General features: G+C 41.8%; 3 protein-coding genes across 7 annotated transcripts in view; 1 reads left to right on the top strand and 2 right to left on the bottom strand.

The window, feature by feature from the left end:
* ppp1r9a (protein phosphatase 1, regulatory subunit 9A) overlaps positions 1-2,045 on the bottom strand; it is a 48,449-nt gene extending 46,404 nt beyond the window's left edge. Inside the window, exon 1 of the mRNA XM_006787668.3 lies at positions 1,734-2,045. The gene's annotated coding sequence lies outside the window, so the exon portion shown is untranslated. The remainder of the gene's footprint in view (positions 1-1,733) is intronic.
* sgce (sarcoglycan, epsilon) lies at positions 1,666-15,147 on the top strand. 5 transcript variants are annotated; one of them, XM_035906444.2, is made up of 13 exons: positions 1,666-1,948; positions 4,016-4,123; positions 7,437-7,559; positions 7,773-7,930; positions 8,365-8,437; positions 10,119-10,317; positions 10,816-10,978; positions 11,082-11,296; positions 11,762-11,788; positions 12,217-12,405; positions 12,736-12,779; positions 13,297-13,334; positions 14,158-15,147. In XM_035906444.2, exons 1-13 carry the CDS (start codon positions 1,900-1,902, stop codon positions 14,206-14,208), a joined length of 1,437 nt encoding a protein of 478 aa, XP_035762337.1. In that variant the 5' UTR covers positions 1,666-1,899; the 3' UTR covers positions 14,209-15,147. The 5 variants fall into 5 exon arrangements, with proteins under 5 accessions (XP_035762337.1, XP_006787726.1, XP_006787727.1 ...); XM_006787663.3 differs by having other exon boundaries at positions 4,013-4,123; XM_006787664.3 differs by lacking the exon at positions 11,762-11,788 and having other exon boundaries at positions 4,013-4,123.
* On the bottom strand, positions 14,613-26,534 carry casd1 (CAS1 domain sialic acid O acetyltransferase 1). Its single transcript, XM_006787670.3, has 18 exons — positions 26,203-26,534; positions 25,022-25,118; positions 24,660-24,780; positions 23,862-23,906; positions 23,686-23,748; positions 23,559-23,603; positions 23,337-23,460; positions 22,731-22,945; positions 22,211-22,630; positions 22,026-22,115; positions 21,806-21,925; positions 20,967-21,123; positions 20,752-20,831; positions 20,425-20,526; positions 20,093-20,233; positions 19,671-19,748; positions 17,730-17,822; positions 14,613-17,597 (listed from the first exon to the last, which is right to left on the bottom strand). The coding sequence occupies exons 1-18, from the start codon at positions 26,444-26,446 to the stop codon at positions 17,328-17,330; spliced, it is 2,505 nt and encodes an 834-aa protein (XP_006787733.1). The 5' UTR covers positions 26,447-26,534; the 3' UTR covers positions 14,613-17,327.
* Positions 26,535-26,783: the final 249 nt, after the last annotated feature.

Below are 26,783 nucleotides of genomic sequence, written 5' to 3'. Positions count from 1 at the left end.
ATGCAGCTTTTAAGTCAGTCTGACTGGAGAAATGTATAAGGGGCAGTTTAATCAAACAGCTCTGAGCGCCATCTCACACATCCACCATGAGGAACTACATTAAAATTGCAATGATCTCTTTAGTTAGTCGTCTCTTTCCTCAATTAATTCCTGAGCATTCATTTTTTTAAGCCCCATTAAAGAAGATCAGAGTAAAAAAAAAAAAGAAAAACTAGCTGCCTGGGTTGCATACAGTCAACAGACCCCACCGAAAGCACAGGACTTAATTCATGTGATGAAGTGCTAGAGAAAAGGAAGCTTTGTAAACATCCAAATGTGTGATTATTTTTACAAACAGCACCAAGTTACATGATTGCTGTTGTTGTGTTATAATAGACGGCATTGTTTCTTCTAACTTTATGAAAGCACAAGCTGTGTACAAATTTGGATGAGGCCTTCTGAGGAAAAACATTTGCTTGTTCAGTCAATATTTAACCAAACCTTACTCGGTTAATACAAATGTGAGTCGCAGATTAGAACATAAACTGTTATAAGTTGATTTGGGACACTTCACACTTCAGGTGAATTTTCAATAGGTCTACATCAGTTTTGAATTTAGAAAGTGCATTAAAAACAAGTCTTATGCTTTGGCATTATTGCAAGAAACACAGGGAATTAGAGCTTGTGCAGTGCATACATTTACTAAACACCCACCACTGCTGACAAGAGGATTTTGCATTTTTCCCCCCACTGTTCAAAACAAGCCAATTGAGGGCAATTACAATTTAAACTGATGTTCACTGCTACGCCAAAAAGAACCGGATTGGACAGAAATAAGTCTAAGTCAGTATCAAATTAGACACACTGGGGCCTTAGCTTCTCTCCAAGTCACAAATTCTGCGCTTTCCTCCATTTCTAAGCATCATCGTACATCCACAGACCTATAGTGGTTGTTGTGATACATTCATACCCAGTCCAAACACTGGCTATGAGAAGATGTTGCTAAGCAACCTAAAAATAATCTTAAGGGGATAAAAGGGGAGGGTGGAAGAAGAAAACAGCCAGGAACTGCAGAACACAGAGGATGGATGGCATCATGTTTATCGCCACTGAGAAAGCCAAGAATCCAGTCACAAATACGAATTTATCAATCAAGAAGCATCCCAGTGACCACTGCTAGTATGTTAGCCAGAATTAGGAGGCTATTCTGCAATATCAAAGTGCCCTCTCAGTGGGAGCTGACATCAAGGGAAACGGGGAGGGGGCGGGGGGGGGGGGGGGGGGGGGGGTTGAATTAAGGCTCCTTTAGTAGATGTGATTGGGAGCCAAGGGGGCCAAAACATGACCATCTGTCTGCTTTGACTGTCTCTACAGGGGGGGGAGGCTGGACAGATTGGAGCAGGACTTTCCAAACATGCCTCTGCTGCTTACAGCTGTGCACAGGAGGTCAAGCACTGCTGAGGTGACTTGCATGTTTTTAAGAGGGTGTATCTGTGTTTGCAAGTCCTGATCCAAGAATAAATCAACCCCCCCAAAACACTAAAAACTGTGGATTTTAGTGGGAGGAATGCTTTATTATGACAAATCCCATCAGTCTGAATACAAGAAGCAGACAGATAAACAGCAAAGCACGCACACAGAGGCAGCCACTCCTTGCAAGCAGCCAGATATAATCTAACCGCTCCGAGAGCATCACACAGAAACATTTGGTAAAGGCGTGGCGCTCCTATATTCCGATTCCCATCATGTTTTACCATGTTTTTCCATCCAGATGTTCAGCCAATGAGCGGTCCTGCTGTGTTTTCCAGTGAAGGCAGGAGGAGGCGGAGGGAGGAATGCTGCAGGATGCTTATTATTATGGCTGTCAAACCCAGTGGCGATTAGACAAAGCGGTCCTGTTTAATGTAAAGATTCGGGGAGATGATTTGCACCATGTCCGCCGCAGCTGTCGCGGTATGGCTTGGTACGGGTACGTATCGACTGAACTCGGGAAATATCCCGACATCTTTGAAAACGGTTCGGCTCTGGTGAAGTATCCGAGCTAGTTAGCTAGCCAGTTAGCTCGCTGCCGTTGAGCATTTTTTTTCCAAGAGGCTGAGGAGGAGACAAGAGGAAAAAATGGCTACCAATTTGACAGCTAAACCGTTACACGTTATGGATTTTCACAGTGCACTTAGTGACAAATTGTGTTCTCTACGGTACCTTACATTTCCAGCTGTTAGTAACAACGTTTCTCTTGCTAGCTGTGTTTCATGTCGGTCGTTATTTCAGCCTTTTCCCCCCTCTTAGCGCAGGCCTGGTTTATGTAGAACAGGTGTGTTATGAATGCCTAATTACCTAGCTCCTGATAGTTTAGCAGCTCAGGTTATCCAAAATTTAATGTAGGAAATAGGTTCGTTTATTTCAATTAATTACACTGCGCCTAAAAGTCTGCACACTCATAGCTGCCACTTTATTAGGTACTCATAGCCTGTACAGTCTCTGCAATGAGTCCCACCTCCATGAAAGATGTAAGGTTCAATCACTGACCTAAGCCTGAGATATTATTGTGGTTACAATCTTAAAAGAAAAATATACATTAGATTTCCACATCAGGATAGCCTGGAATCAGCAAATGTTGTTAAAAAGTGCCTTTTGATAACAATTAGTTATCAAAAGAAGTGCTGAGTACTGCTATAACACTGGTCTGCATATATACGTCATTCTTTTTGCTACTGGGAACTTAAGACCAGCTCTTTATTTTGCTTTTTTTTTTTTTACACTGATGATGTTTTGACAATTTTAATATACATCCAGCCTGTCCCAGCTGCCACGGGGCATATGTCAGGGTACATCTTGGACAGATAGCCATTCACACTTATGGGAAATTTAGAATCACTAGTTCTCTAGCTAGGACCATATCCTCAGGTAATGGCACATGGCATGAGGATGTATTGAGACTGCGGTTTGGGAAAGCACTCAGAGGGGACTGGTGGTGGGTCCTGGGCCGGGCAGATTCCCATGTAGTTATGAAAGGCGAAAGAATTGAAAAAGAGAGGGAGGATTTTTACCGACAACATCACGTAGATTTTGTCAGGATGAGAATGTAACAAGTGCACCTTTAGTGACATTCTAGTACATTTCAACATGTTATCCTCAAAATCAGGATAATAGAAAATTCTTAACAACCTGGATGAATGCTTCCCATGCTTGCTTCCTTTTGAACTCATCCTCAAGAACCAGTTGATGGATTTCAGGACAGACAAAAACACCTTCCTTCATTTTGGCTTCACTTTTCTTGAAACCAAATGCATCGCCCTTTTCAGTCCAGTTGTCTCTAGTTGTCAAATACCTGCGATATTATATCTAAAAAAGGAAATGAGACATTCCACGTGAAAACAGTTTTCAGATTTGGAAAATAGCAAGTAGAATTTGTTAACGTGCAGGCAAAAGAATCCCAGTAGCAAAACACTTGTTGACCAGTTTGCTTTTTCAGGCTTTGATAAAACGTCAAAATTAAGGGGCCCATTCACAGCACTGTTACTATAGTGTTAACTAACATGAAGAGAGTGGGATATTTTACTCCACAGTCAAAACACACTATAGCTTTATACACAGAGACCTAATACTCATAAATAGAGAAGTGCTATTGAGTTTGAAAGCAGAAGGGCTTTCAAACTGAGAGCTAATCCTTCACAAAGGCTAGTGTCCTGTTGTGCAATTTTTAAGATAGTGTCAGGATCTGCACTGAAATCTAATGGCTTCTTCTCTGACCATATTCCACCTCTCCAACAAGCCACATTAAATTCAGCCTGGCGAATTGCTTTGTCCAGATTGGTTTTAACATTTGTGAAAAATGCCTATGTTAATATTTTAGAAAATATTTCAAACTCCTCTTAAACAATAACTATGACAGCAGGCTTTAATTAATGCTAGACTAGTGCAACAGACTGAATCAGGTTTTTGTCAGAGTGCTTTAAAAATTGGGTGTTGTTGTTTAAATTGCTGCTAAAAAAGAAACTTGTTCCATTCATGCTTTTATCCATTGATCCAGTAGTTTGCACTGTGCATGCCTATGACACGAAACACAGCGCTTTACACGGGAGAAATGTCCGTGTGGAGCAATCCGTGGCCTTGAAGCAGAGAGCAGCCGTGTCCAGAGACGGTGAGTGGGTGTGTGCAGTGGTGCACGTCATGTGTTGACCCGCTGTCCCCCTCCCCCTCCCCTCGGTCATAACACAGTGCCACGCTCAGCTGGTTCCCCATTAATACTGGCATTATTGTTTTGAGTTGTCTGCTGTCCCCCAGACTTGGCCCACTTTCTTCTGCTGTAGCTGCACTTTAATGAATTTGAACGTCATCTAAACCTTGTCCTTGCTAGAATTAGAATTCCTCCTAAATCATTAACTATTACAGAAAGCAATATTTATTCTGCTTAACGTGATGTCGATACTTTGCAGCACTGTTTTAAAGCTAATGAGCACTGTAGATACATTTTTTATTTACTTACATTTATTGAGCGCGAGAGGATGGAACCGGTGGTTTCTTGCCCGCCCTTGTCTTTATCCGTTGACTTCTGCTTGTTGTGACACCAGCAGCGACTTTCACTTCCATATCTGAGAACAGGTCGATTCTCAGACTCTGTTGGCAGAATACTACAACAGTAGCGATCCTTGTTTTCTGGGCTTACCCGCTAAACACCAAAGGAGCACATGCATTCCTCATGACCCAGACTACATGTGCACATGAAGCTGACTCAACAGAACTAAAGGACATCCTTCTGTTGTCTCTCAATCTAGTTTGAGGCCTCAGTTAGCTGGAGCCAATTGAAGGAGGGAGGTTTACTTTTCTTCACGTTGCCAATGGCATTTTTAACTAATCCAATGTCAGTCGTGACATTATCCCAGTCTAAGGTCAGCCCAGAAAATCATAAAGTTGGTTAGTTATTTCCACCACCCCTAAGGTCTGTCAAGCATCTACTATGGTATGATGGCATGTGGGTTAAAAAGTTAAAAAGCAGTGTTTGAATGATTTTAAGCAATTCATAGAGAATATATAGACGGTAGTGCAACATTCCTGTTGTTGGGAAAATCTAGCTTCTTATATGTGTTGTCATGCACATCTTGCCTCACTACCTTTGTCCTCCAACTGAAACTGCTGCGTTAGTATGCAGTGGACAGTTTACCATTAACCTTAAATTGGTGATGTATTGGTGTACGGTGGAAGTGCTGCTGGTCATCAACTCGAGAAGGCCTGGCAGAAAGTCATCCTGCTGCAAATAAGCAGATCTGATGCTATTAGCAAATCCTCGGTGTAGCTTAGTTAGTGATCTCTACTTACACTGGCTGAGCCATAAGTGGAAGCTGCTGCATTGAAACATACTTAAGCTTCACTGACTAAAAAATAAAATTGTCTTCATCCCTAAATCTTTGTTGTTGGATGAAAAGGTTTAATATCAGTAGGTTAAAACACTTCGTTTTTTTCCTTGAGGCTGTTCGAATGTCCTACATCTCCCATCTCCGAATCTCTTGCAAATGTTCACAGCACATCCAGTTTTGGGCTCGGACTAAAGCAGCGTAGCCAGGATTTGACCTTGACCGGCATGGTCTGAAAGTGGTCCTTTGTGTGGCGGAGAATTAATGAGGCCCAATGTGTCACATAATAGAATCCGAGGGCGTGCATTCAGCTTTGAGGATCGACCGAAGTCATCAGCGAGTAAGCGGTCTGCTGAGACTGAATGATGGTTTATTTTTGGTCTCAGACTAACCCAGATCCTAATGCGATGGGTGCAGCGGTTGCGGTGAGAAGAGCCGTCGCACAGATTAGTCATGCCCAGGTGGTTTTCTTGAAAAGAGATGTGGTAGATACGACCTCAGGTTGTTCATCTAACACCACATTTAGCAGCCGCTAAATGCTATTGATTATATCTTGCCATGACTGAGCCCTTGGGGGCTGTAGACACATGGTCAGTTCAGCATCTCTGTCACTGACCACAGCTGTAGGAGGGTTTAACATACATGTGGGACTGTTTTATGTCTTTAGAGTTGCAGTGTCTCACTGGTGTACTTGTAGATGCTGAGGGTTTATTAATTAATCTGCATCTAATGCTCACTTCCCCTTCTCATTGACATGAATTAAAATATAAATCCTGATATTACTCTCTTCAGTGCATTCTCCTTGAAAGTCAGCCTGTGTTCAGTGTAGAAGGAGAAGAGTACTTAATATTATGATGCTAATGATAGAAAATGCTGGGTTCATTAGCAGATTAGAAAGGGTTGTAAAACTTGGGAAAACCAGCCACTCTTTGCCCGTGGGAAGGCACATATGTACATAGAGAATTTACCCAGGCTTTTACCTAGTTGCTTAATGTGTCTGGAGTTGTATGTCCGCGGGCAAGAACAGTTCAAACCCCCCCTCTCTCTCCCTCTCTGGCACTTCATAGCACAGATCTCCAGTCCAGTCTCCCTTCCTCCGTCTTTGCAAGCCCTCCTCCCCCTCTTCTTCTTCCTCATACACTCGGCCTCAGTCTCCCATGGTGATTAAAAATTGAGTTCCCACCCACTGTGGCACAGAGAAGGCAAAAATCGAGAACGGAAAGAGAGAGCGAGAGAGGGAAAAAAAGAAAACTCTGTGCTAAAAAAAAGCTGTGAGGTACACAAGCAAAAAAAGATGAAGCAAGAGAGGAGGAAGTAATGAAAGAGAAAGACACAAAAGGAGGGAGAGAGAGGGAGAAAAATGGGTAAATCACCCCCGGTCTTACATTGTGTAAATTTTTGTTAAGGGGCTACCATTTCCCTAGTGATGCCCTTCACAAATAAAGACTAAATGTTTGTGTTTGAAACGGAGCGGGGGCTAAAAAGACAGCACAATGGAGATCAAGTGGGGGGGAGGGCGTTAAAAGAACTCTGTACAATCTGAGTGACTCTCATTACTGCTGCTTTCACTCACAGTACCTCAGACGCTTTTCCTTTCTTTAACTGGTTTTGTTAAGCGCCTCTTATTTACAGAGCTGTAGTCTGTCTGAGCAATAATCTGAGTTTTTCTCTTCACACTTGTTGACGTTTGTGGGAAGTGAATGCTTCTACCTTTACAAGAATGCAGATGCCAGGCAAGAGAAACGGATAGAATAGATCACCGCAAACACTAATTGATTTCACGGTTAAACTAGTTTAACATTTTCTCTTTTTTTCCATTTGCTGTTGCTGGCAGGACATTAAAGTGGACTTTTTGTGCTCATTTTCAACTAAATATATTCAAACGCGTTTGTCTCAAAATGACTTTGGGTCAATTTTTGTTGTTTAAATGTGGTAAAGGCTATAAATAAAATAGATATGACAGTCTACACAAAAACATTTGGACATAGTGTTTACTGTGTGTACCAAAATATGAAAAAGCACCAAGGTCCACTTTATTGATGAATAGTACGCATACAGGAAATGTTCTGCTTACTTCTGTTGTCTTTAAAATGTGTGTTTCAGTGGTCACCATCCTGTCGAGGTCGCACGCAGACCGTAATGTCTACCCGTCTGCAGGCGTGTTGTTCGTCCACGTTCTGGAGAGGGAGTATTTCAAAGGAGAGTTTCCTCCTTACCCAAAATCAGGTATAACGCTGTCACATTCACACTGTGATCAAACACATGTTATTATCATGTTTGTGTAGTATATCATCAATATATCTGAATATCTAAATACATCTGAAACATTTGTAGAGGTGGTGATTGCATATAAACTCCATAGAGCGCTGCTTATTTCATAACGCAGCAAAGTGGTCTAAACGTTATGGCCCACCTACCGTTCCACTGCTCTGTCTGCAGGTGACCCCAGCAACGATCCGATCACTTTCAACACCAACCTGAAGGGCTACCCCGACAGGCCGGGCTGGCTACGATATATCCAAAGGACCCCACATAGTGACGGAGTGCTCTACGGTTCTCCCACTGCAGAGCACATTGGCAAGCCCACTGTCATAGAGGTGGGTGGTTGGATTGTGAAAAGAGTGGAGATTAAGTAATTTGTGCTGCTGCTTATTTCAACTATGGAAAGTGACTTCTCGTTTTTGTGCCAAAAGTCTTGAGCAAATTTAAAACATTCAATGAAATCTGTTAAGTTGTAGTCTAAGGATGAGTTGGAATTTATTTCACTGAGCCCAGCTGATTTGCATATGTGTTTGGAAGCGACGTAGTACTATGTTACTCTTACAGATGCTAGACTTAAATTCCTTTATACTTGTTATGCTTTCCCATAAGCTACTGTACAAATTCTTTTCCCAAAAGGCTTAAAGTGTTAAACGGCACCTCAGCTGGGTACAGAACCCGGGTCGTGTATCTAGCTCAGCCTTGTCCGGAGAGCCGCTGCCTTATAAGCTGGACTGATCTGGGCTTAAACTTTCACCTCTGTGTCCTACAGATTACTGCCTATAACAGGCGCACTTTTGAGACAGCGCGGCACAACTTGGTCATAAACATCAAGGCTGCAGAAGGTAAGAGGAACTTGTACATAAGAGCTTAGAGCAAACTGAGATCAGACTGCGCAGCTTCGCTGATTAAATCCTGGAAGCACACTCAGTACTTGGACTGTGCAATGAGCTTCCCTTAAGAGAAAATGTTGTCTTTGATTACTTTTATCAAGCACAACCAAAAGTTCATCGTTGGTCTTTGAATGTAGATACAGCAGACGATAAAGTAACATCACTGCACTGAGTAGCTGTTCTGAAGCTTTAATAAGTCAATTTCATGTCAACTTGTCAAAATCTGCGGATGAAGGTTATGTGATAAGATCGTTTGAAGCTTTGTAAGATCCCAAAAGACGCAGGGATAAGTAGTAGGATTTAAGAGTGTAATAACGGACTGAAACAGAAGATGGCAGCACTGCATGTACAAGGATGGCAGCTGCCGTTAAACCCCGAAGAAGAAGAAGCTGTGTCCCAGAATTCATAGTGCAGCCCAGCTCAGTTTCCAACAATGGCAGCAGCTAGTTAGTTTTAATATTACTCTTATTATTCTTTCTGGGTCACAAAATAAACGTTTAGCATATTTTCAGGCGAGAATGTAACTGTGTTAACCTCAAATATCTGCTCAGTTTATCAAGACACCACATATTTTCAAAAGCGCTCTGACGTTTTCGGAGACGTCTGTTACCCACTAGCTCGATAGCTAGCCGGGGGCAAGGCTCACTAGAGCCCGTGAGAACACCGGACACCCGGCAAATCGTTTTCAAACCCACCGCCGTCTTTCGCTACTCAGGTTAAACATATATAAGTCACTTAGATAACTTAAAAATGTTATTGTTTGGCTTTTTTTTAGTATTTTATTTGTACCTGAGTAAATCGGTTTGGCTGATATTAAAGTTATAGTTTTTACACAGCTGAATAAACGTCAAGCAGACAACTGATTATCAGAAATGTGAGATGCTCGAGAATATACTCCGGTATCCTGTTATATTTTAGATAGCAAGGAGTTTATTAAACTTCACTGAAACAATCTGCAAATTTCATTAAAATTTAATAAACTATCATCTTGTCTTTATTTTTTAGTTAGCACATACCATAAACACTGTTTAAACAACGCTGTAAGCTAATGATAGTTATATAAGATCAGATGCATGCTGGTGCAATAAGCTGTACGTCCAATGGATGCATGATCTGATTAGTCGACTAATCGCAAAAATAATCGGTGACTAGTCGACTATCAAAATAATCGTTTGTGCAGCCCTAATAAGATCATAATGTCTTGAAAGGATACTTGAAGGACTGTATAGTTCTAGTGAAGTGTCCACTTCAGTCAGTCATGGTGAAAACCCCACACAATCCTACCTCAGAGTTTTCATTGTATTGCTGTGGAGAGCATCTCTGCACCTGTGCTTCTGTAGATTTGCTCACTGCCATATTGACCCATCACAGTACAGGCAGTACAGTATGAACTGAGTCAGGGGGAACGCTCAGCAGCTGTTCAAACTGCTAATGTAACATCACTCTCCCTGTGCTGTGATGTCATCTGCCATCTGGCCCCCGAAGGAAGCAGAGTCATAACAAGGCAGCGCAGGCAAAGCAGTGTCCGGTGTACAGACTGGTAAAAATCAGTGTCAGCTACTGTTACCTCAGCCTGCTGCCTTTAACCTCTTTAAGTCTTTCTCTCTGACTGTGTCTTTGTCTCTATGCACAGAGTTCCCCCTACCTTACCAAGCAGAGTTCTACATCAAAAATATGAATGTGGAGGAGATGCTGGCCAGTGAGGTGCTGGGAGACTTCCTGGGAGCGGTGAAGAACGTTTGGCAGCCCGAGCGGCTGAATGCCATCAACATTACCTCGGCACTGGACCGCGGTGGCCGGGTGCCGCTACCTATTAACAACTTAAAAGAAGGGTGAGGATCTGGACGTGGGTCTCATCTGAACAGAAACAGAAAACATTTGTGATTTATTTATTTTTTTAAAGTAATCCCCTACTTACATATTTTCCTTTACAAGGATTCAAGGATAAGATTTAGCTCTACTCGGTTCAGCTCATCTGTCCCAAATCTCTCCATGAGTGACCCCCTTCACCTCTCTAAATTAAACAAATCAACAGTATTTTCAGCCCACTCACATTATGTTAACATTTAATTTAATTGGGGCTTTGGGGATCCTCAGTTTCAGTAAATTAGATGAAAGCACGTAGCCGTCTACATCGATATGCTGTCAGTTCCTTTAACTCAGATGGGAATAGCCAGCATGAGCTGCCATAAGTTGTTCATCAAAGATTTACGTTGGAACTTGAAAGCGTCTAGCAGAGCACTCAGCAGGAGAGAACACTTGATTATTACAAACCTCAGCATAAACTTGTAAAATTAGACTCCATCTTCTTCTTCTCTTCTCTCCTCTAGCGTCTATGTGATGGTCGGTGCTGATGTTCCCTTCTCGTCGTGCCTGCGGGAGGTGGAAAGCCCACATAACCAGCTGCGCTGCAGTCAGGAGATGGAGCCCGTCATCAGCTGTGACAAGAAGTTCCGAGCTCAGTTTCACATCGACTGGTGTAAGATTTCTCTGGTGAGGATGCGTTCCAACAAATTCACTAAAAATGCATTAAAATGCACTAAAAGTATGCAACCTCTAATTGATCTTTATGTCTTTGGTTTTTTTTTCTTTTAAGGTTGACATCAACAAAGTAGTCCCAGTTTACGTTACACGTCCCGAACCCGGAACAGGGATCCTGCCCGAATTCGGGGAGTACAAACCCCCGTCCGAGTCTCTGAAAAGCCGGGACTACTTTTCCGACTTCCTCATCACGCTGGCTGTTCCCTCCGCCGTGGCGCTAGTTCTCTTCTTCATCCTCGGCTACACTATGTGCTGCAGGCGGGAAGGGGTGTAAGTGTGCTCGGTCTTAACATTTCTATGCAAATTTTGCACCAAATACCCCAATAAGCAGCCAAAAGTGTACGAGAACCATATGAGAGACAGCAAAAATAAGCCTGAAAAGCTCAGTTAGCTGTAGGATAACTGAAAAAGAGTGGAAATCTGGACTTTAACTGCAGCTTGTCATTACCATGCAGTAGTTAAGTTCCTCATCACTGTTTGTCTCGGGTCTCTGTGACTCTTGTCATCTGCATCTTGATGTTTTGAAGCATAGCCACACATGGATGATCAGTCATCCTCATCCATCGTTTACAGGCTGGGATAGACGTGTGCCTCCCCTCCCCTTTTTATTTTTTCACTCAGTGTTCCACATCATCACCTTGTCTTTATCAAACAATCCATTCATTCACTTGTGTGCAGATGTTGCTTTACCTATTAATATTAGTATTTAATTCATCCATTTTGTTTTGTTTCTAGGGAAAAAAGAAACATGCAAACACCAGAGTAAGTGTTTTACCTCTCCTGTGTTCTTCTTTTAAATTTTATTTCTGTTCCCTCCCCCTCTGTTTTTGGTTTGCAGTTTTGGTCATTTATGTTGTCATTCATGGCTGTTTCATGTCCATTCATACGCTCATACGTGCGTTGGCATTGGCATCCATTCATTCAGTGGGCTGCTGAAAAAAATGTAATGACCAGCTGTAGGATTATCAGAACTATGTACTCAGCATTACACCTAAAATTTAATTCAAACAAATGGAAAACAAACCCCAAAAAATAAAAAAAGAACAGCAGTAGGTGAGGTTGGATGTTATAGTTCTGTTTGTGCATGCACAAACTTGAGTGCACATCACTTAAGCTTTGATGAGACAACCCCCTACCCATGACACAGAAACGTGCTGCAATACGAATTCACTGCTTCTCCCCTCCTCCAGCATCCAGCTGGTTCACCACAGCTCCATCCAGAAGTCCTCCAAGGAGCTGAGGAGCATGTCAAAGAACAGGGAAATCTCCTGGCCGCTCTCTACGCTGCCCGTCTTCAACCCAGTCAGCGGCGAGGTGGTTCCACCCATCCACCCCGACAACTACGAGACCACCAGCATGCCGCTGATGCAGACACAGGCGTGAGTTCAGGGATTTGGTGGGAAGCATGAGACGGATGGATGAGTACAGCCACACATACGCCCACACTCAATAGCAGATGCAGATATGAGGCTTATAGGTGTTAAATGGAAAAGTTGGAACAATGCCATGTTGTTTCAAGCACTTTCCAACTATGTGGTGTTTACAACTATAGCTACAGAAAGCAAGTCAGGCCTTTGGAAAGTACAACTAGAGCTTAAGAGCTTCAAGCTGTCCCATGATTTCTCCTAATGGGCTTGAAACTAACAAAAAAAAAAACCCAAACATTTTTATAACATGCTTTGGCATAATATTGTTGTTTATGATTTCAGGAATCTGCAAAACCAGATTACGATACCACAGCAGCGGCCATCAGGTGAGAATCTTAAGACATCCTTCTTGTAATATGAAGCAGCTGAATGGTTAGAACTCTCAGGAACATATGTCAGGAGTATATTTCCAGGAATTCTTTGAAATGACAGATGTTTAACAGCAGCTCATAGCATAGAGTCAGCATATCTGGATGTCTGCTATTGGTAACACACTCTCTCTTGCCGAATGTTCATCAGGACTTCAAGTGCAGTAAAGCATGCCTCTGAAGGTTTAAGCACCTTCACAGTAAAAATGACTTACAATTCACTTGCCTTTATATTACTTCTCACTAAATTCAGTTTTTGGACTATACTGGCATCAATAATGTGAATCCATATAAAACCACTTGGCTTCATAGTTTCTTATAACTTCAGTCTGTTCCTTCTGCATCACTGCACCGTTATCATCTACTGCATGAGCCGACTAATAGTGACGCTGCCGTGTGAGCGCCCTCCTGTGAGCACGGGTATCAGCTGCATGATGCACTAACCGAATCCTCTCTCTGTTCACTGCTAACAAAGGAGATAACTATGTCATGTCAACATTTCGAAGGCTGGAGGTAGGTGCTGCCGGCTGTTCATGATTTAAAGCTGAGATAATTTAGGATCCAGGCAGAGAAGCTGCAGGAAAAACTGTAAATGTTCAGATTTTTCATCTTCCCCATATTTATTTCACTATGCTAAAAATGGTTGCGTTGCAAAATCCAGAAGACATTACTCTTGAGAGAGTGGTCTGAAGTAAAATTCTAATTTCCCCTCTGAAATTCTGGACCAATTGTCCAAAAATTAAGTGAGCATCATCTGTGAAAAGTTTGAACTGTATCCATAGGTGGCGCTGTAATAATAAGTTTAAACTTTTGCAGTTATCTCAAACAGAATGTGGTCTGGAGTAAAATTCTAATTTCTCCTCTGAAATTCTTGGACCAATTATCTAAAAATTAAGTGAGCATCATCTGTGGACTTTGTTGATCTGACGTTGAGGTTATGAACTTCAAAACGTGATCAGTCTACCGTGATGTGCAGTGTCTCATTGTAGTTAGCGTCAGCATTTTTATTTTGCTAAATGTCAGATCATGCTTTAATAAGCTATTTAACACCTGCAACTAATGGAGCGTGATGCTTTTGCAGGCCTTTAAATTAGACAGAGCATAAAATTATTATGCTTGCAAGTCAGCTACTGTAGGAAGGGACCAGGCAGGGTACAAACTGTCAGTCCTAGTTGTCAATAGCATGCATCAGTTACCAGCGAACAATAAGCACTAACAAAGTGTGTGCAGTCTGCTTGGATCCCAAGCATTGCTGCTTACATCTGTATTTAGTGTTAGATTTCTGGAAGTTTTGTCACGTCTCTGTGGTTCAGCTGTTGCTTTCACTGTGTTCCAGGTAAATGGTATTCCTGAGGAGAGAAAGGTGGCTGAAGCTCTGAATTTATGACCAGAAGCACCAGTGTTGCAGCTGCCCCTCTTCCTTTGTCCTAAAATTTGTGCCAACCTGCATGTGTTAGCGGTGAAAATTTTATCATCCACTTGCGCACTTGCACCTTGACTAGCGAGTGTGAAAAAGACCCGAGGAGCTTAGCCGATTATAAAGATAACTTAGAATATTTTGGAATATCTGTTTAAATGTTTAAAGTGTGATTAATATGTTTGTATGTCATACTGCTTTGCCCAGCGGACCTCTCGGGGCGTAAGGGTGTTTTATATTGAAATGCTTTCGTCGCCATGTGTTAGAACATTTGTTCAATGTGTCACATGATAATAAACTCTTTCAAAATAACTTTCTGTCCCAGTGGAAAACAAGAAAAAACACCCCCTTCCCACTCCATCCACTAAAAGAAGCCAAAACAGCACATTTTTATGAAGATATTCTTAATGTACAACAGAATAAAGGCATTTATAAATAATATGGATACATTTCACATTTTTTTTTAAGACATCACAATTTTTTTTTAATACATGTAATATATTTCAAAAGAGGCCCTACACGGGGTATAAATAGTTGTTGCTTTTACATGACCAAAGAGATCAATTAAGGCCCGATACATTAACCAAATTTACTGTATCGCGGTTGTTCACTAATAGATGAGAAAACCCCCCAAACCATCATACAGATCAGTAAACTTTACACACCAAAGAGAATGGAAACATCTATATGCCATTCTTATCTGTACAATGAGGTGCTGAGTGGTTAAAAATTAAACATTTACTTTGCTCTCTCAGTTTGAGAACAGAACCCAAACAACCAGAAAGAAAGACGAAAGCTGCGCATTTTGCGCAAATTGTTCCGCTGTGAACCCACATTACACAAATTAATAGAGGATGACTTAATGTTTTCTACCTGATGGCAGCTGAAATAAAAAATTCATTTGCAATACATCTTACGTTATATTGTCATAAATCTGCAAACGACATTTGATTGAGCCAAAAAAAGAGAAAGAAAAAGAAAAGTGCATTGAGTGCACTGGTACTGTGCTAAACTCAACGTTAAACGCTGAATATTACCTCAACAAGTAAATAGAAGGGGGAAAAAAAAGCAGATCTTAAAATAAAAATTACCTCCCCCTCACGTTTGCCAGGACAAAAGGAGACAGACACCGCCTGATAAAATGTACAACAGTTTTCCTTAACAGTAATGTCAGCTCACTCAGTGCATTACCTAGTGGTTTCTAAATGATGTGGTTGTGGCCCCCCATACAAAGTGCCTAAAACATGGAAGTTTATGATCACAGCTGCATCACAGATGTAAGTCTTCATCTGAAGATGTACTGTAGGTATAAGCCACTGGGAAAACCCCCAAAACAAAACACCACACAGTCTTTTTAAAAGGCATCACTAAGACATCACTTCAGTCACTGACTACAGTTCAGTGGCTGTGGCAGCTCAAGAAAAACAGATGGGTAACAATTTAATAGAAATTAAAAAATAATAATAAAGTGTTTTGTGAGGCATTGGGTAAACATCATAATTTCTATCATGTACTTTGAAGGAGGTATGTGGAGCAAAATCCAAGATCAGTAGAAAAGGAAAAAAAAATAAAAAAAATCTCTCAGGCTATGTAAGTTAGGTTGAGATCAGGTGACTATAAGGGGGGGGGGTCATATTGCTTGTGGGAGAAACCACTCCCATAGGGACAAATTTTATCATTGGTTTAAAAGGCGGTCACTCAAAACAACTTGTAAGTTGATTTACAGCGCCCCCTGCAGCCTTTCAGAGCCACCACAGCCCCTTTCTGCAGAGGTCAAAGGTTTTCCTTTAATTTGTCACCCAGCAGTTTGCTTAGAACAGCATGTGAAACTTGGTACACTTTCTGCCAGAGGTATGAGGCATGTTTCAATGGACATTAAAAAAACAATAACAGACCAAAATTACTGCGGAAGCAACGCTGTATAAAATAAATCTGTCACTACTGTACAAATATACACCGACTAGGGAGTAAGCTACAGATGAGACAAGACGGCTAAAAGGATCAACCTCACCATCAGGTAATTGTCTATGAGGGTCTGGGATGGGTACAAAATTGTCTATAGAACACTTCCGTCACAAACAGCAGTCGCAGAGTATAAAATAAAACAAAGCCAGCCCCCACCTGCCCCACCCTCCCTCCAAAAAACTGTATAAAATATAAACTTAATTTAAATCATTAAATACTGTACATGTCACATAGAATTTCAGCGCTACAGCAGGTGACCACAGCCTTTCAGCAAAATTACGCACAAAAGAAGAAAAAAAAATAAAACACAGCAAAAACACGTCGAAGGATATTCCAACATATTAACCATTGCACTCCAAGTTTTCTGACTCTAGTCACTCTTTGATCATCCGAGCCAGTCGTTGGTCCATATATCTCATATTTAGATATCCGACGCAGTTTGAAGTCACCAGGAATACGGTACAACGTAGTGTTGATGATAAAAACGCAGCACAATTTAACGCATTTGTTGTAAAAGAGTAGATATCTGAATATGCAGGTTATGGATCCACCTGAGTGAAATCCCCCCTTCAGCTGCTACTGCACAACATGGACGGAGTGTGTGCCAGGTGATCCCTCCCAAAGCGATTTACAGGAAGTTCTGCATGTAACAAAAACGTATTATCAGCGTTTGGCTAAACAGACGCGACGCTGCCAAATGCAGCAGGCATGAGTCTTAAAATGAGGACGTCGTGCTTTGTTTTTTTAGATTCTGCATTTCCAAAATCCTGAAACCAGATATTGTAAACATTTCATTGTTTTTTTGTGTGTGTGTGTTTTTTTTTTTTTTTTAAACTCCTTTCCCACAATTTGGACTTTGCTGTTAAAGGAGTGACTCCTTCTCTGTTGGGCATTTGTCTTTTCTTCAGTGTGTGACTTTCACAGCAGTCAGAAAAGTACGGACTCTGGTCAAATGTGGTCAGCGGACAGACTTTGTTCTCCCAAGGGTCACCGCTGTCAACATCGTCTCACCAGTAGCTAAAACACAAGGCTGCCTCCTGACTTCCATCTGTACCTCACTTCAATCTCAGCAGGGTCTTAGTGGGTCTCCCGCCCCTCCCCCAGATCCCCTCAGGAGGCGTCCATCAGGCGCCAGGTGTGGGCTGGCCAGCCCTGGACACCAGCAGTATAACGAGACTGACAATCCCCATGGCCCCCAGTCTCTTCAGCAGAGCCATGCTGTCTTTGGGGATGACCACCTGGGCCAGGTCGTTGGTGATGAGGGAAATCTCATGAGCCACACAAACAAAGATGAAGGTGCTAACCAAAATGTTGAGGGAGGGGTTTCCTGGGATGAGAACCAAAATCCCCTTGGTGTCAGCTGCAAGCCATATGTGGTACTGGCAAATGAAAAGCTGTGGGACACAAAAAGCAGGGTTTTTTAAAAAAAAAAAAAACACCTCTCATAAGACTCTAGTCTTTTGTGATTGGACATTTATTTAAGGGTTATATTGCTAACTGTGACTCTAAAGCAAGGAGGACCTTACCTCTAAGGAGATCTTTCCAAACCATGCGAAGAATGAGCTATATATAGAACGGGCATAGCCAGGAATGTTCCTGATGAGAATGAAGGCCAAAATCTGCCCACAAAACAGATCACAGACATTTTTAGGAATCCAAGCGTGATGTTACAACAGGTAAGTCATGCTTATCACTAGGGCTGTGCGATATGACCAAAATCTCATATCCCGATATAAGAATTCTATCGTCCTGATAACGACATAAATCACAAAAATGTAACATTTTCTGTAAATTCTGTGAATATCAACTTGCGGGAAGTGTTTCCAGCTGCGCGTCATCTAGCTGGAGTCGAGTGTTTTAACAGATGTATGAAACTATACATTTTTAGACATAAGTTGTAACGGCCGCCGTTTTCGTTGTGAGTATTTATTACACAGCGTGCTGCGGGGAAAAGCCTGTTCAAAAGTTTGAGTCTAAGGTCTATTTATTAGCACCTGGCGGCTCTTTTTTAATTCTCATCTGTAAATAATCTGCTCTTTCACGTGATTCAGTTTATTTTGAAAAGTCTCAACAGGATCTTGAGCTTTATTGTGAAAGGTTTATGTGGAACATAAACAAGCTGACAAGCGATGGTTTTACCGTCGTTGTTGCTAACCACAACGCATAAAAACAGGCGCTTGTCCATCTGTAGTGTGGTTATATAAAATATAAGAGTAAGAGAGAACTTTAAGAAATTAATATAACCACTACAGTGACCATCAAAACGATGAAAAAATATTGCCGTAAAGAGTTTATTTTGCGACACCAGGAAACAAACAATAGCGTAAAATGAAACGACAGACGTTTTTATATCGTCATCCAATATATATCGTTATATCGAACAGCCCTACTTATCACTAAAAAAGTAGCAGGCCAAGCATGTTGAAGAACTGTAAACACTAAAGTGGTGTATACAGACGAATGGTTAAATATAGTAATGGTGGCAATATATGTAGAAAACATCTTTTCCAGTGTGAATTGACTGTAGATAACATGGTGAGCTATTAGACTTGGTCTCACAATCATATCAGACTGTCATGAAATCATGTTAAATATTAAATTTAACTTCATGACTCAGATGACATGGGCCAATACTACGAAGAAAGCTCATCATATCCAGGTTATCTTTCCATTATCTGGATTCACTTTGCCTAACACTGGGAGGCATGATAAGCAGTCAGACACAAAGCTAGTTAGTCAGTTAAGCCAGGATTGAATCTTTAAAAGACACCTTTAGCTTTTATTCTCTCAGCTGCAACATCAGTGATGTTTGAGAGCAAGTAAAGAATAAAAGTAAAAGAATGAATTTAAAATTAGACAACAGAAAAAATAAAATAAAATAAAGTTGCCTCTAATAGTTTATATTTCTTACTGATCAGAGAAAGGCAAAGACATTAGACACTATTAGAAAACTTTAGACCTTTCTACTGATGGCGCACAGGAATGGTGATGCTATTTTCCAGAGAACTGATTGGTCAGCAGACAGTGATTTCACGCCTGATGATCTCTAATCTTGTTTGCGGTGCAGGTTCCCGAGGCAATATACCCTGAAGTTACATGCATGAAACATCACAGTGCAGGCCTCTGATGTCAGGGTTGTTTCCAAACGTGAATTAGCCAATCAACACAGAACAGTGGGCGAAAGCGCAGATGTCCCAAACAGTTGAGACATTAAACTGTCTTTAACCTTCCAGCTTTTTAGCACAAACTCTGTATATTGTTCATCTGAGCTAATGTGAGAATGAGGCATTTAAGGCCTTAGCGTCATCCGTCCTGCCTCCAGGTGCCATCTCTTAACCCAAAGTCAAATGCAGGATTTCCAGCAGTAACAATTAATCGGACTCAGAGAAACTTTCAGACTTGATCGCACCAACACTTCATGTGTGAAAAGCCAAAGAAACAAAGATAAGGACAGATAAAAACTGTACCTGGACCACAGATATATAGGGATGCATCTCGTTGCACTCGGTTTTGGTTTTGCAGCTGCTTGCCCATATTGAGTAAGTCTAGAATGACGTGGAGAAGATTTTAAGTGCCACGTTTTACCAAACAGCCAGTAAGTTTTGGTAACGCACACGTTACCAAGCTGATACTGTAATCTCCAGTTAATACAACAAGAACCTTCCAAGGCTTTGTCACATAAGTAAACATGACTCCTTTTTAAGCATTCCCTTTTGCACATTGTGTTTATTACTTAAATATACAAAGAAAGAAGTCTAAATTTAAAAAAATAAATATTTAGCATTAGATTAGAAGAATTATGTAACGGATGATAACTGGTCTAAATTAAGAACTAACGCTCAACACGGCTATTTTGGTAAGACTCAAAATATGTGAAATGCAGACTTACTATGAAGGAGACAACAGAGAGGAAGAGGAGAAAGTTGGAAATCTTGGCAGAGAAGAGAGTCTCTCCTTTTCCCTCTGACAGCACCTGACGCTTCTGCAGCACCAGATAGATGAAGGCAAATAACATGCCATGTATCACCGCCTGCAGAAGAGTGCCAACACATTAAAAGATTACAGCAAAGGCCAGAAAATTTGTTATCACTTGGGTAACAAATTTTATAAAAAATAAAAAAAATCTAAAAAAAAAAAAGAAGGGAGGGGGGGGTGTTCTGTCATGTGTAACATGAGTGGACAAAAACCTGGCTGCACCTTGAGGAAACACATTTGACTTACAAATCGGTCCAGCTTCCATCTGAACCACCACTCGTGGATGCTGCCATTCAGCTCGAAGAGCTTAGAGATGGGCCACACAGAGAAGACGCGCTCAAAAACACCCTGGTCATAATGCAAAACACAGAAATTCCATAAAGCAAGTAGCATTTTAAAAATGGAGTAAACATCGGATTTAAAAAATAAATAAAATAAATCATAGCACAGCTTAGTGGTCAATATGGTGCTGCGTGAACAACTTAGGACATGTGACCATTTACATCTCCTAAACTTAAATATGCAATTAAAAGAAAGAAGAGTTACACTTAAGAACAATTTCAGCTGACCCACCTGTGAAAAGGCAAAAAAGCAGATGAACATCAGGAGGCCCAGTAACTTTGCCAAGACCCCAAAATGCCACACGCCACTACCTGTCCAACAAAGAAGACATATGAAATGCAACCCTGCTGCTTGCACTTATGACATGAATTAATCAACTGTATTTATTCACACAGTGCAGGACACGACTGAGCGGAGAATATAAAAGTCAGTAATTTGACACCTACTGTTAGCCGTCTTCTGAAGGATCTGAGGCCACATAGCCATTGTGGTGTAGATGACAACAAACCAGAATGTGACCAAGGGAACAAAGTAATAGAACTGGTACGGTCGGTCCATTACCACACACAGCACCAACACCAGGAAGTTCAGACGGAAAAGCACCTGTGAATGAATATGACACAAACACCTGAGCAGATACCCAAAAATCACACTATTTATCTGAACCCAAATTATTCTGTAATAACAATCATAATGTTCTTGTCACAGCTGCCATTTTTAAAAATCACTCAGTCACTGAATCCCTAGTTTTGAGTTGAAACGCCAACACTTCAACTTAAGTTTTATTTTGGTGACGAGATCTAAAGTCACAGGGAGCCAGTGTGGAGTGAAGGACAAGGACTGTTTTTGTGTAGGTGAGTGTTCAATGCGTGGCGTGTCAGGCAGGTTATGAGTGATGAATGTTCTCCTGCAGGATACCACAGTCTGAATCTAGAGGAAAAGGTCATGGTGCATAACTCTATGCATGTTGTTGTGAACATTGAGGTTTCTTTCACTGCCGTTTGGTCTTTGGGTGACCAAAGTACCAATAATGATCCTCTACTTGAAAGTTTGAGAGCTGATGTAAGTTTGCACAAGTCTGAGACATCAAAGATGTCACATGCATGCAATCAGAGTGGAGGTGATCCGCCCCAAAAATAGCAGCGCACTGGAAAATCGTCCAATTGTTTTTCTTTTTATGGACAGAACTTCTCTATTACACCTCATGTGCATGACGTCTGCTATGACTGAGAAACAAATGTCAACAAGAATATAAAGTTAAAGTATAACTGACAGCACCCCTAACCTGGCACACTCTGTAAAGTCCAAAGTCTCCTTTGAGCCAAAAAAACGAAAAGTGTCCATAGCCAGTTTGAAATAGGTACGCTGCCACCAACACCCGCACATGCATGTACACTGGGATGAACTGAAAGACAGAAAAATAAAAAACCATCAGGCTCTTCAGACATCAGCATACACAGCAGGAGACTCACAAACTGATTTTTGTAGAGATAATTGGGACTCACAGCGCTCGCTCCAGATATGTGATAGATGAGGATGACGAGCTGCATCCAGCCTTTCCACTCGTCCGTTTGTTCTCGGTTGAGTAATTTTGCCTGCGTGGAAGCAAAGAAAAAAAAAAAAAAAAAAAGTGAGATTATTTAGAGACTGTTATACAAAAACAAAACTTTACTGAGAAGCACCGTCTCACCTCCTTGCTGTTGTCACTGTAAAACACTCCCAGTACAAATATGTAGATGAGTGGGATGAAGAACGTGGAGTGCGTGTAAAACTTCTGCTCTTTCATGAACACATCTGCCCTGTCACAAAGGTAAAAATAGCCCATGATGACGCCCATCCTGCAGAGAGCCTGAAAAGGTGCTTTTGGGCCGGGGGGAACAGCTGCAGTGGCTGGCTTCTTCTCCTCTAGGCTCTCCACATCAGGGGGCACGTGTCGGCGGTGGCGATTGTTGCCAAGGATGTGGAAGACCATGATGACCACGGCTGAGCCAAGGAAGAAAAGAGCCGACAGTTTCTGGAGCAAGTTAGGGGCTCGTAACGTCTGACAGCATGAACCGTCGATGGGCCTCAGTATTTTGTTGCACACAGAGTTCATGAGGATCATGGCTCCCTGCCAGGATGGTTAAAAGGAGAGGTGAAGGGGAAGTGAGTACTAATCAAGGATACCGATAAAATAACCGCACTAAAGCTGCACTCATTAATTAACTTACCACATTCCTGGTGCTCTCAGGCAGGTGCAAACCGTCATCTGACTTGATGATGGTTTCCAGCGCAGCCTGACGGGAAGCAGCCACCAGTCTGACCCGCGATCTGCCATTACGCTTGCTGCTGTTGAGCACATCCACTGCTGCTTCATTGTACAGCTCCAGCTGCTGGTTGGTGATCATTTTCCTGTTCTCACTTAACACCTCTTCATTTACTGGATCTGCAGAAGGGGTTTAATCAAGAGGGTCCATGCATGGAAAAAACGTGAAGTGAACAACCATTGTGCAACGTGGGAAATGACTATTGAGTGCGAAATGCTAAGTAGGAGGTTCAGAGATGTCAGTGTGGCACCTTATTTATTTATTTTGCCTGTTTGTTGTTTGCAGTAAATTCTAACAATCAAAAAGTTAAAAATGGAAAATGTTTAACAAACAGATGTGAAGTACAGCTGCAAATTTATTAGGCGTGTGTGCAGATTGGAAACTATTAATTCCTCTGTATGTTAACACCAAATGAGTCTTAATATTTTCCAGTCATGCCTCATACTTTAGAAGCCTGTCTATGATCATAAAAAGATCTTGTATCGTGTGAGAGGCTGAAGCTGAGCACACCTTGCAGCACCCAGTAGACCTCCCCATGCTCAGCCAGCTTCTCCAGCTGCCCCACAATTGCAGTCAAGTTGACTTTGTACTGCTGGAGGGCCTCACTGCTGCCACCGTGCAACTTGATGGACCACTGTGTAAATGGATAAACAGTCAGGACTGACATAACTATCGGCAGCCACCACGTCACACTTGTCTCATATAAAACATGCAGGCATTTACGCAGGTTACCGTGGCAGCTCCGAGGACGAGAACATCTGGCTTTGCTGAACCTTCCTGCAAAGCAAAAGAGACGCCGCACTTAAGTTTACGAGCGGCACTTGATTCGCAATTTCCCCCACTTGTTACCGTTACTCACATGTGTCCATGACATCAAGCGTTCCTTCATTGAATTATTTGCCTCAGGGTACCACAGAAAGTCCTAAACACAAAGATGAAGTTTGAAAAGAAATCTTGTGGCAGAGTGTTTAGAAGAAAAAACACAAACCGAGAACATGTTAAAACCAGGAATATAAATATAAATAAATAGCTCACCACTTTAATAGAGTAGCTCTTGTCTTCAAAGGAAATGTCCTCATGCTTCAGATGTTAGGAAGTGGACAGACAGAGAGGAAGTGTGACATACAGTCAGTGATGCTTTGTCCCAGCTTGAGACCAAAACAGTTAGTACTGTATAGCTATAGGGTTATCCCATAGCTTCATTTATCTTGTTGATATTCTGTGCAAGCCGCTCGACTTTAACCTTTTTAAACATCGCATTTCCACAATGCCATCTATATCAAGCTTTAAAGTACTTCCATCTTTTCATAAAAACGACTATTTATTTGACAAGTCAGCAGGGTGATTTTTTCTAACATAAAATAGATAGTCTGAAGTTAAATTATCAGACTTGAGAGAAGTAAGGAGGAGCAAAGTAACTATTGCTTTTAGAAGCCACAATTAAGCCACATAAATATGAACGACAAGTCAAACTGCATTTTTATTTAGTCCTGATGGTCTGGTTATTTATTAGAGCTGACTGTCAAAGTTCTCAAGGAAGACACACAGCCTTCAAAGCAGCCACGATAGGTACGCATGAATCTTAGTCTGCTCTTCTAATTAGATTTAGGTTGCAGCCTTGATCAGTCAGAATTTAGAGCCATCTGTGATGGAAGAGAGACTTCCATTTGGAGGTTGAAATATTTTTAGTCAGTTTATAAACTTCCCTGGAAGCAATGGGCAGAGTGAGTTAAAGCATATCTTTGTGCCTCATATTTGTAGATCTGTTTGGCGTGTACCATCACCATTGTGAGAAAAACCCTGGGCTTGAACAGTGCAGTTTCTCATTATTACCTTAATCCCCTCTTCTTTTCGTTCAGGGTTGATAATTTTGATGAAGGAGTAAAACAGCTGCCTGATTCGCGAATCGCCAACAAAGGCTACCCGCTTTTCAGAGAGGCAGGTTTTGGCTTCACTGTAAAACAAAAAAGGTTGGTGAGGGCCAAGCACAGATAAAAAAAAACAACATTTATTTACTGAGGTGAATAATGTTACTGTCCTTTATTTGTCAATGAGTGATCTTTTATCCTAAAGTCCTTAGTTGAAATTACCCACAAACCCTTAGTGACTGACAAAAACTAACAACATCACTGCCACACATTTGAATCTTTATCCCAAACATACAGTGTAATAACTTCAGAGGTGGTGTGACTCACATGCTTTTGTATTTGTGCATCATGCAGCCATAAGGCTGCCATACATCCTCCCCCAAGTAACGTCCTCTGGACAGCAGCCATTCACACGAGTCCCCTCCTGGAGGCAAGACACAGAGAACTTTCTGGTGAGGCGAAACAAACAAAATCTCGCTTTCACTCACAGTTTCGCTCCGACTATGACAGAAACCTGCTGCCTCAATAGTGCCTTGGCTTTTCATTCTGTGCTGTCAAAAGGACCATACAATAAAAGGCTCTGGCAGGGGCCACAGTGCAAAATGAAGCCATCAGCGATCTAGCTCGAGCATAAATCTCTCCAGCTATTCATTTGTTCGCAAAATGAATGGAGCCATCTGCAGCTGAATCAATCCACAGAAACAGGCGAACATGAAAGGTGGGCAGACCAGCATGCAACATCATTCTCAGCCAAAGCAGCTGCTCACAGCACACTCTGCTCCCTAACCTTTTCGTGGGTGACGTCCACACTGAGCAGCCTAGGTACGACGTACATGTAAATGGGCCTGCTTTATTTATTCATAGTCCAACTCTATGCTCTGAGGACGTGTCACTGTTTGTCAACCAATTTATGAGCAAACCCTTTACTGATACATCCAGTGCACTATGCATATGCAAGTTACAGCCCTGGAACAAAGAAACGTGCAGCTACAATGTTATCACAAAGCAGCAAATCTAGAGTTTTTGAAGTTGTGAACAGGGCGACAGGCACATTTGTGGTCAGTCTTACCGACAGTGCATTTATTCAGGAAGCTAGCTAAACACCATGTCGGGCGTATTTACATGACATTGGTCTCCAGGTGCAGATCAAATACACTTCCACGAACCTTTCCAGGGCTTTTCCAGCAGCAATAAAGCGTTTCTTGCAGCAGGAACGTCAGCAACATGTAAACACAGCTATTGGCAGTGTTAGCAGCTAACCAGCTGGATAAAGTCGGGTCAAATTCACGCTTCCTTTGGAGACTTAGTGCGTGAAACCACCTATTTGCGGCACGCACGTTTTCAGGCGATAACTTTAACATCTAGAAAGCATCCCGTGACAAAAGCACGGAGCCCAGTAGCTAAGAAAAGCGCTGGCATGCAAGCAGCTACCTAGCTACCAGTAGCAATGTCAAGTGTTTCCAGTGGCCGCATCCACATTAAGTTGATCAAATAAAAGCAGCACTCACCTTCGTAATACCGCGAAGCAGCGTGAAACACGAGGAGTAAAAGAACAGCAGCCAGCGATATCAGTTTCGCGTTTTTTATGGTAAAATGTTGATTTATTTCGCGTTTGCCCAGGCTATAGGCCAGGACCGCCATCTTTGCTCCTCCATGACAACAGGCAGCTGTGCAGTCTCGCGGCGGCGGCGCTCCGCTCAGCTCACCATATGCCAGCTCCACTCCCCGGCACACCGCCTCCTTCTCCTCCATCACTGCTGCTTAATGAGTCAGGTGCGGTTCAAGAAGACCTTCCAGCGGGTCTAAATTTGTCAACAAAAATTATTATTAATAATATTATGGTGAGGCAAATCGTTTCTTTCGGGCGTCTGTAAAAAAGAAGAAAAAAAAAAGAAAAAAAGTTTTATGCCGGAATGATCACAATCGAAAGCAAAAGCAGGAATTTGGAGAGTAACTTTTAGGAAAGCAAAGGCGCACTGTCATCTGGTCGATTGAAAACAGTGGTTTATTAGTTTGCGCTGTTGGAAGAAGGCGTGGCTTTGCAAAAAAATAATAATTAACCTGTAGTTTAGGGTGAAGGGACGGGCTG

The sequence above is a fragment of the Neolamprologus brichardi genome, chromosome 22, assembly GCF_056152115.1.
Source record: "Neolamprologus brichardi isolate AB-2024 chromosome 22, ASM5615211v1, whole genome shotgun sequence".
Classification (NCBI taxonomy): Eukaryota; Metazoa; Chordata; class Actinopteri; order Cichliformes; family Cichlidae; genus Neolamprologus; species Neolamprologus brichardi.
The sequence above is the reverse complement of the archived record's forward strand: the minus strand, read 5'-3'. Positions and strand labels throughout refer to the sequence as shown.

Excerpts from the sequence above, each read along its gene's own strand:
- sgce (XM_006787663.3), top strand. The coding sequence starts at position 1,900 with ATGATTTGCACCATGTCCGCCGCAGCTGTCGCGGTATGGCTTGGTACG. Across the intron at positions 4,124-7,436 it reads AGCAGCCGTGTCCAGAGACG|TGGTCACCATCCTGTCGAGG; the intron begins GTGAGTGGGTGT and ends TGTGTGTTTCAG. Across the intron at positions 11,297-11,761 it reads TGCTGCAGGCGGGAAGGGGT|GGAAAAAAGAAACATGCAAA; the intron begins GTAAGTGTGCTC and ends TTTTGTTTCTAG.
- casd1 (XM_006787670.3), bottom strand. The coding sequence starts at position 26,446 with ATGGAGGAGAAGGAGGCGGTGTGCCGGGGAGTGGAGCTGGCATATGGT. Across the intron at positions 25,119-26,202 it reads TGCTTCGCGGTATTACGAAG|GAGGGGACTCGTGTGAATGG; the intron begins GTGAGTGCTGCT and ends TCTTGCCTCCAG. Across the intron at positions 17,823-19,670 it reads CCTATATATCTGTGGTCCAG|ATTTTGGCCTTCATTCTCAT; the intron begins GTACAGTTTTTA and ends TTTTGTGGGCAG.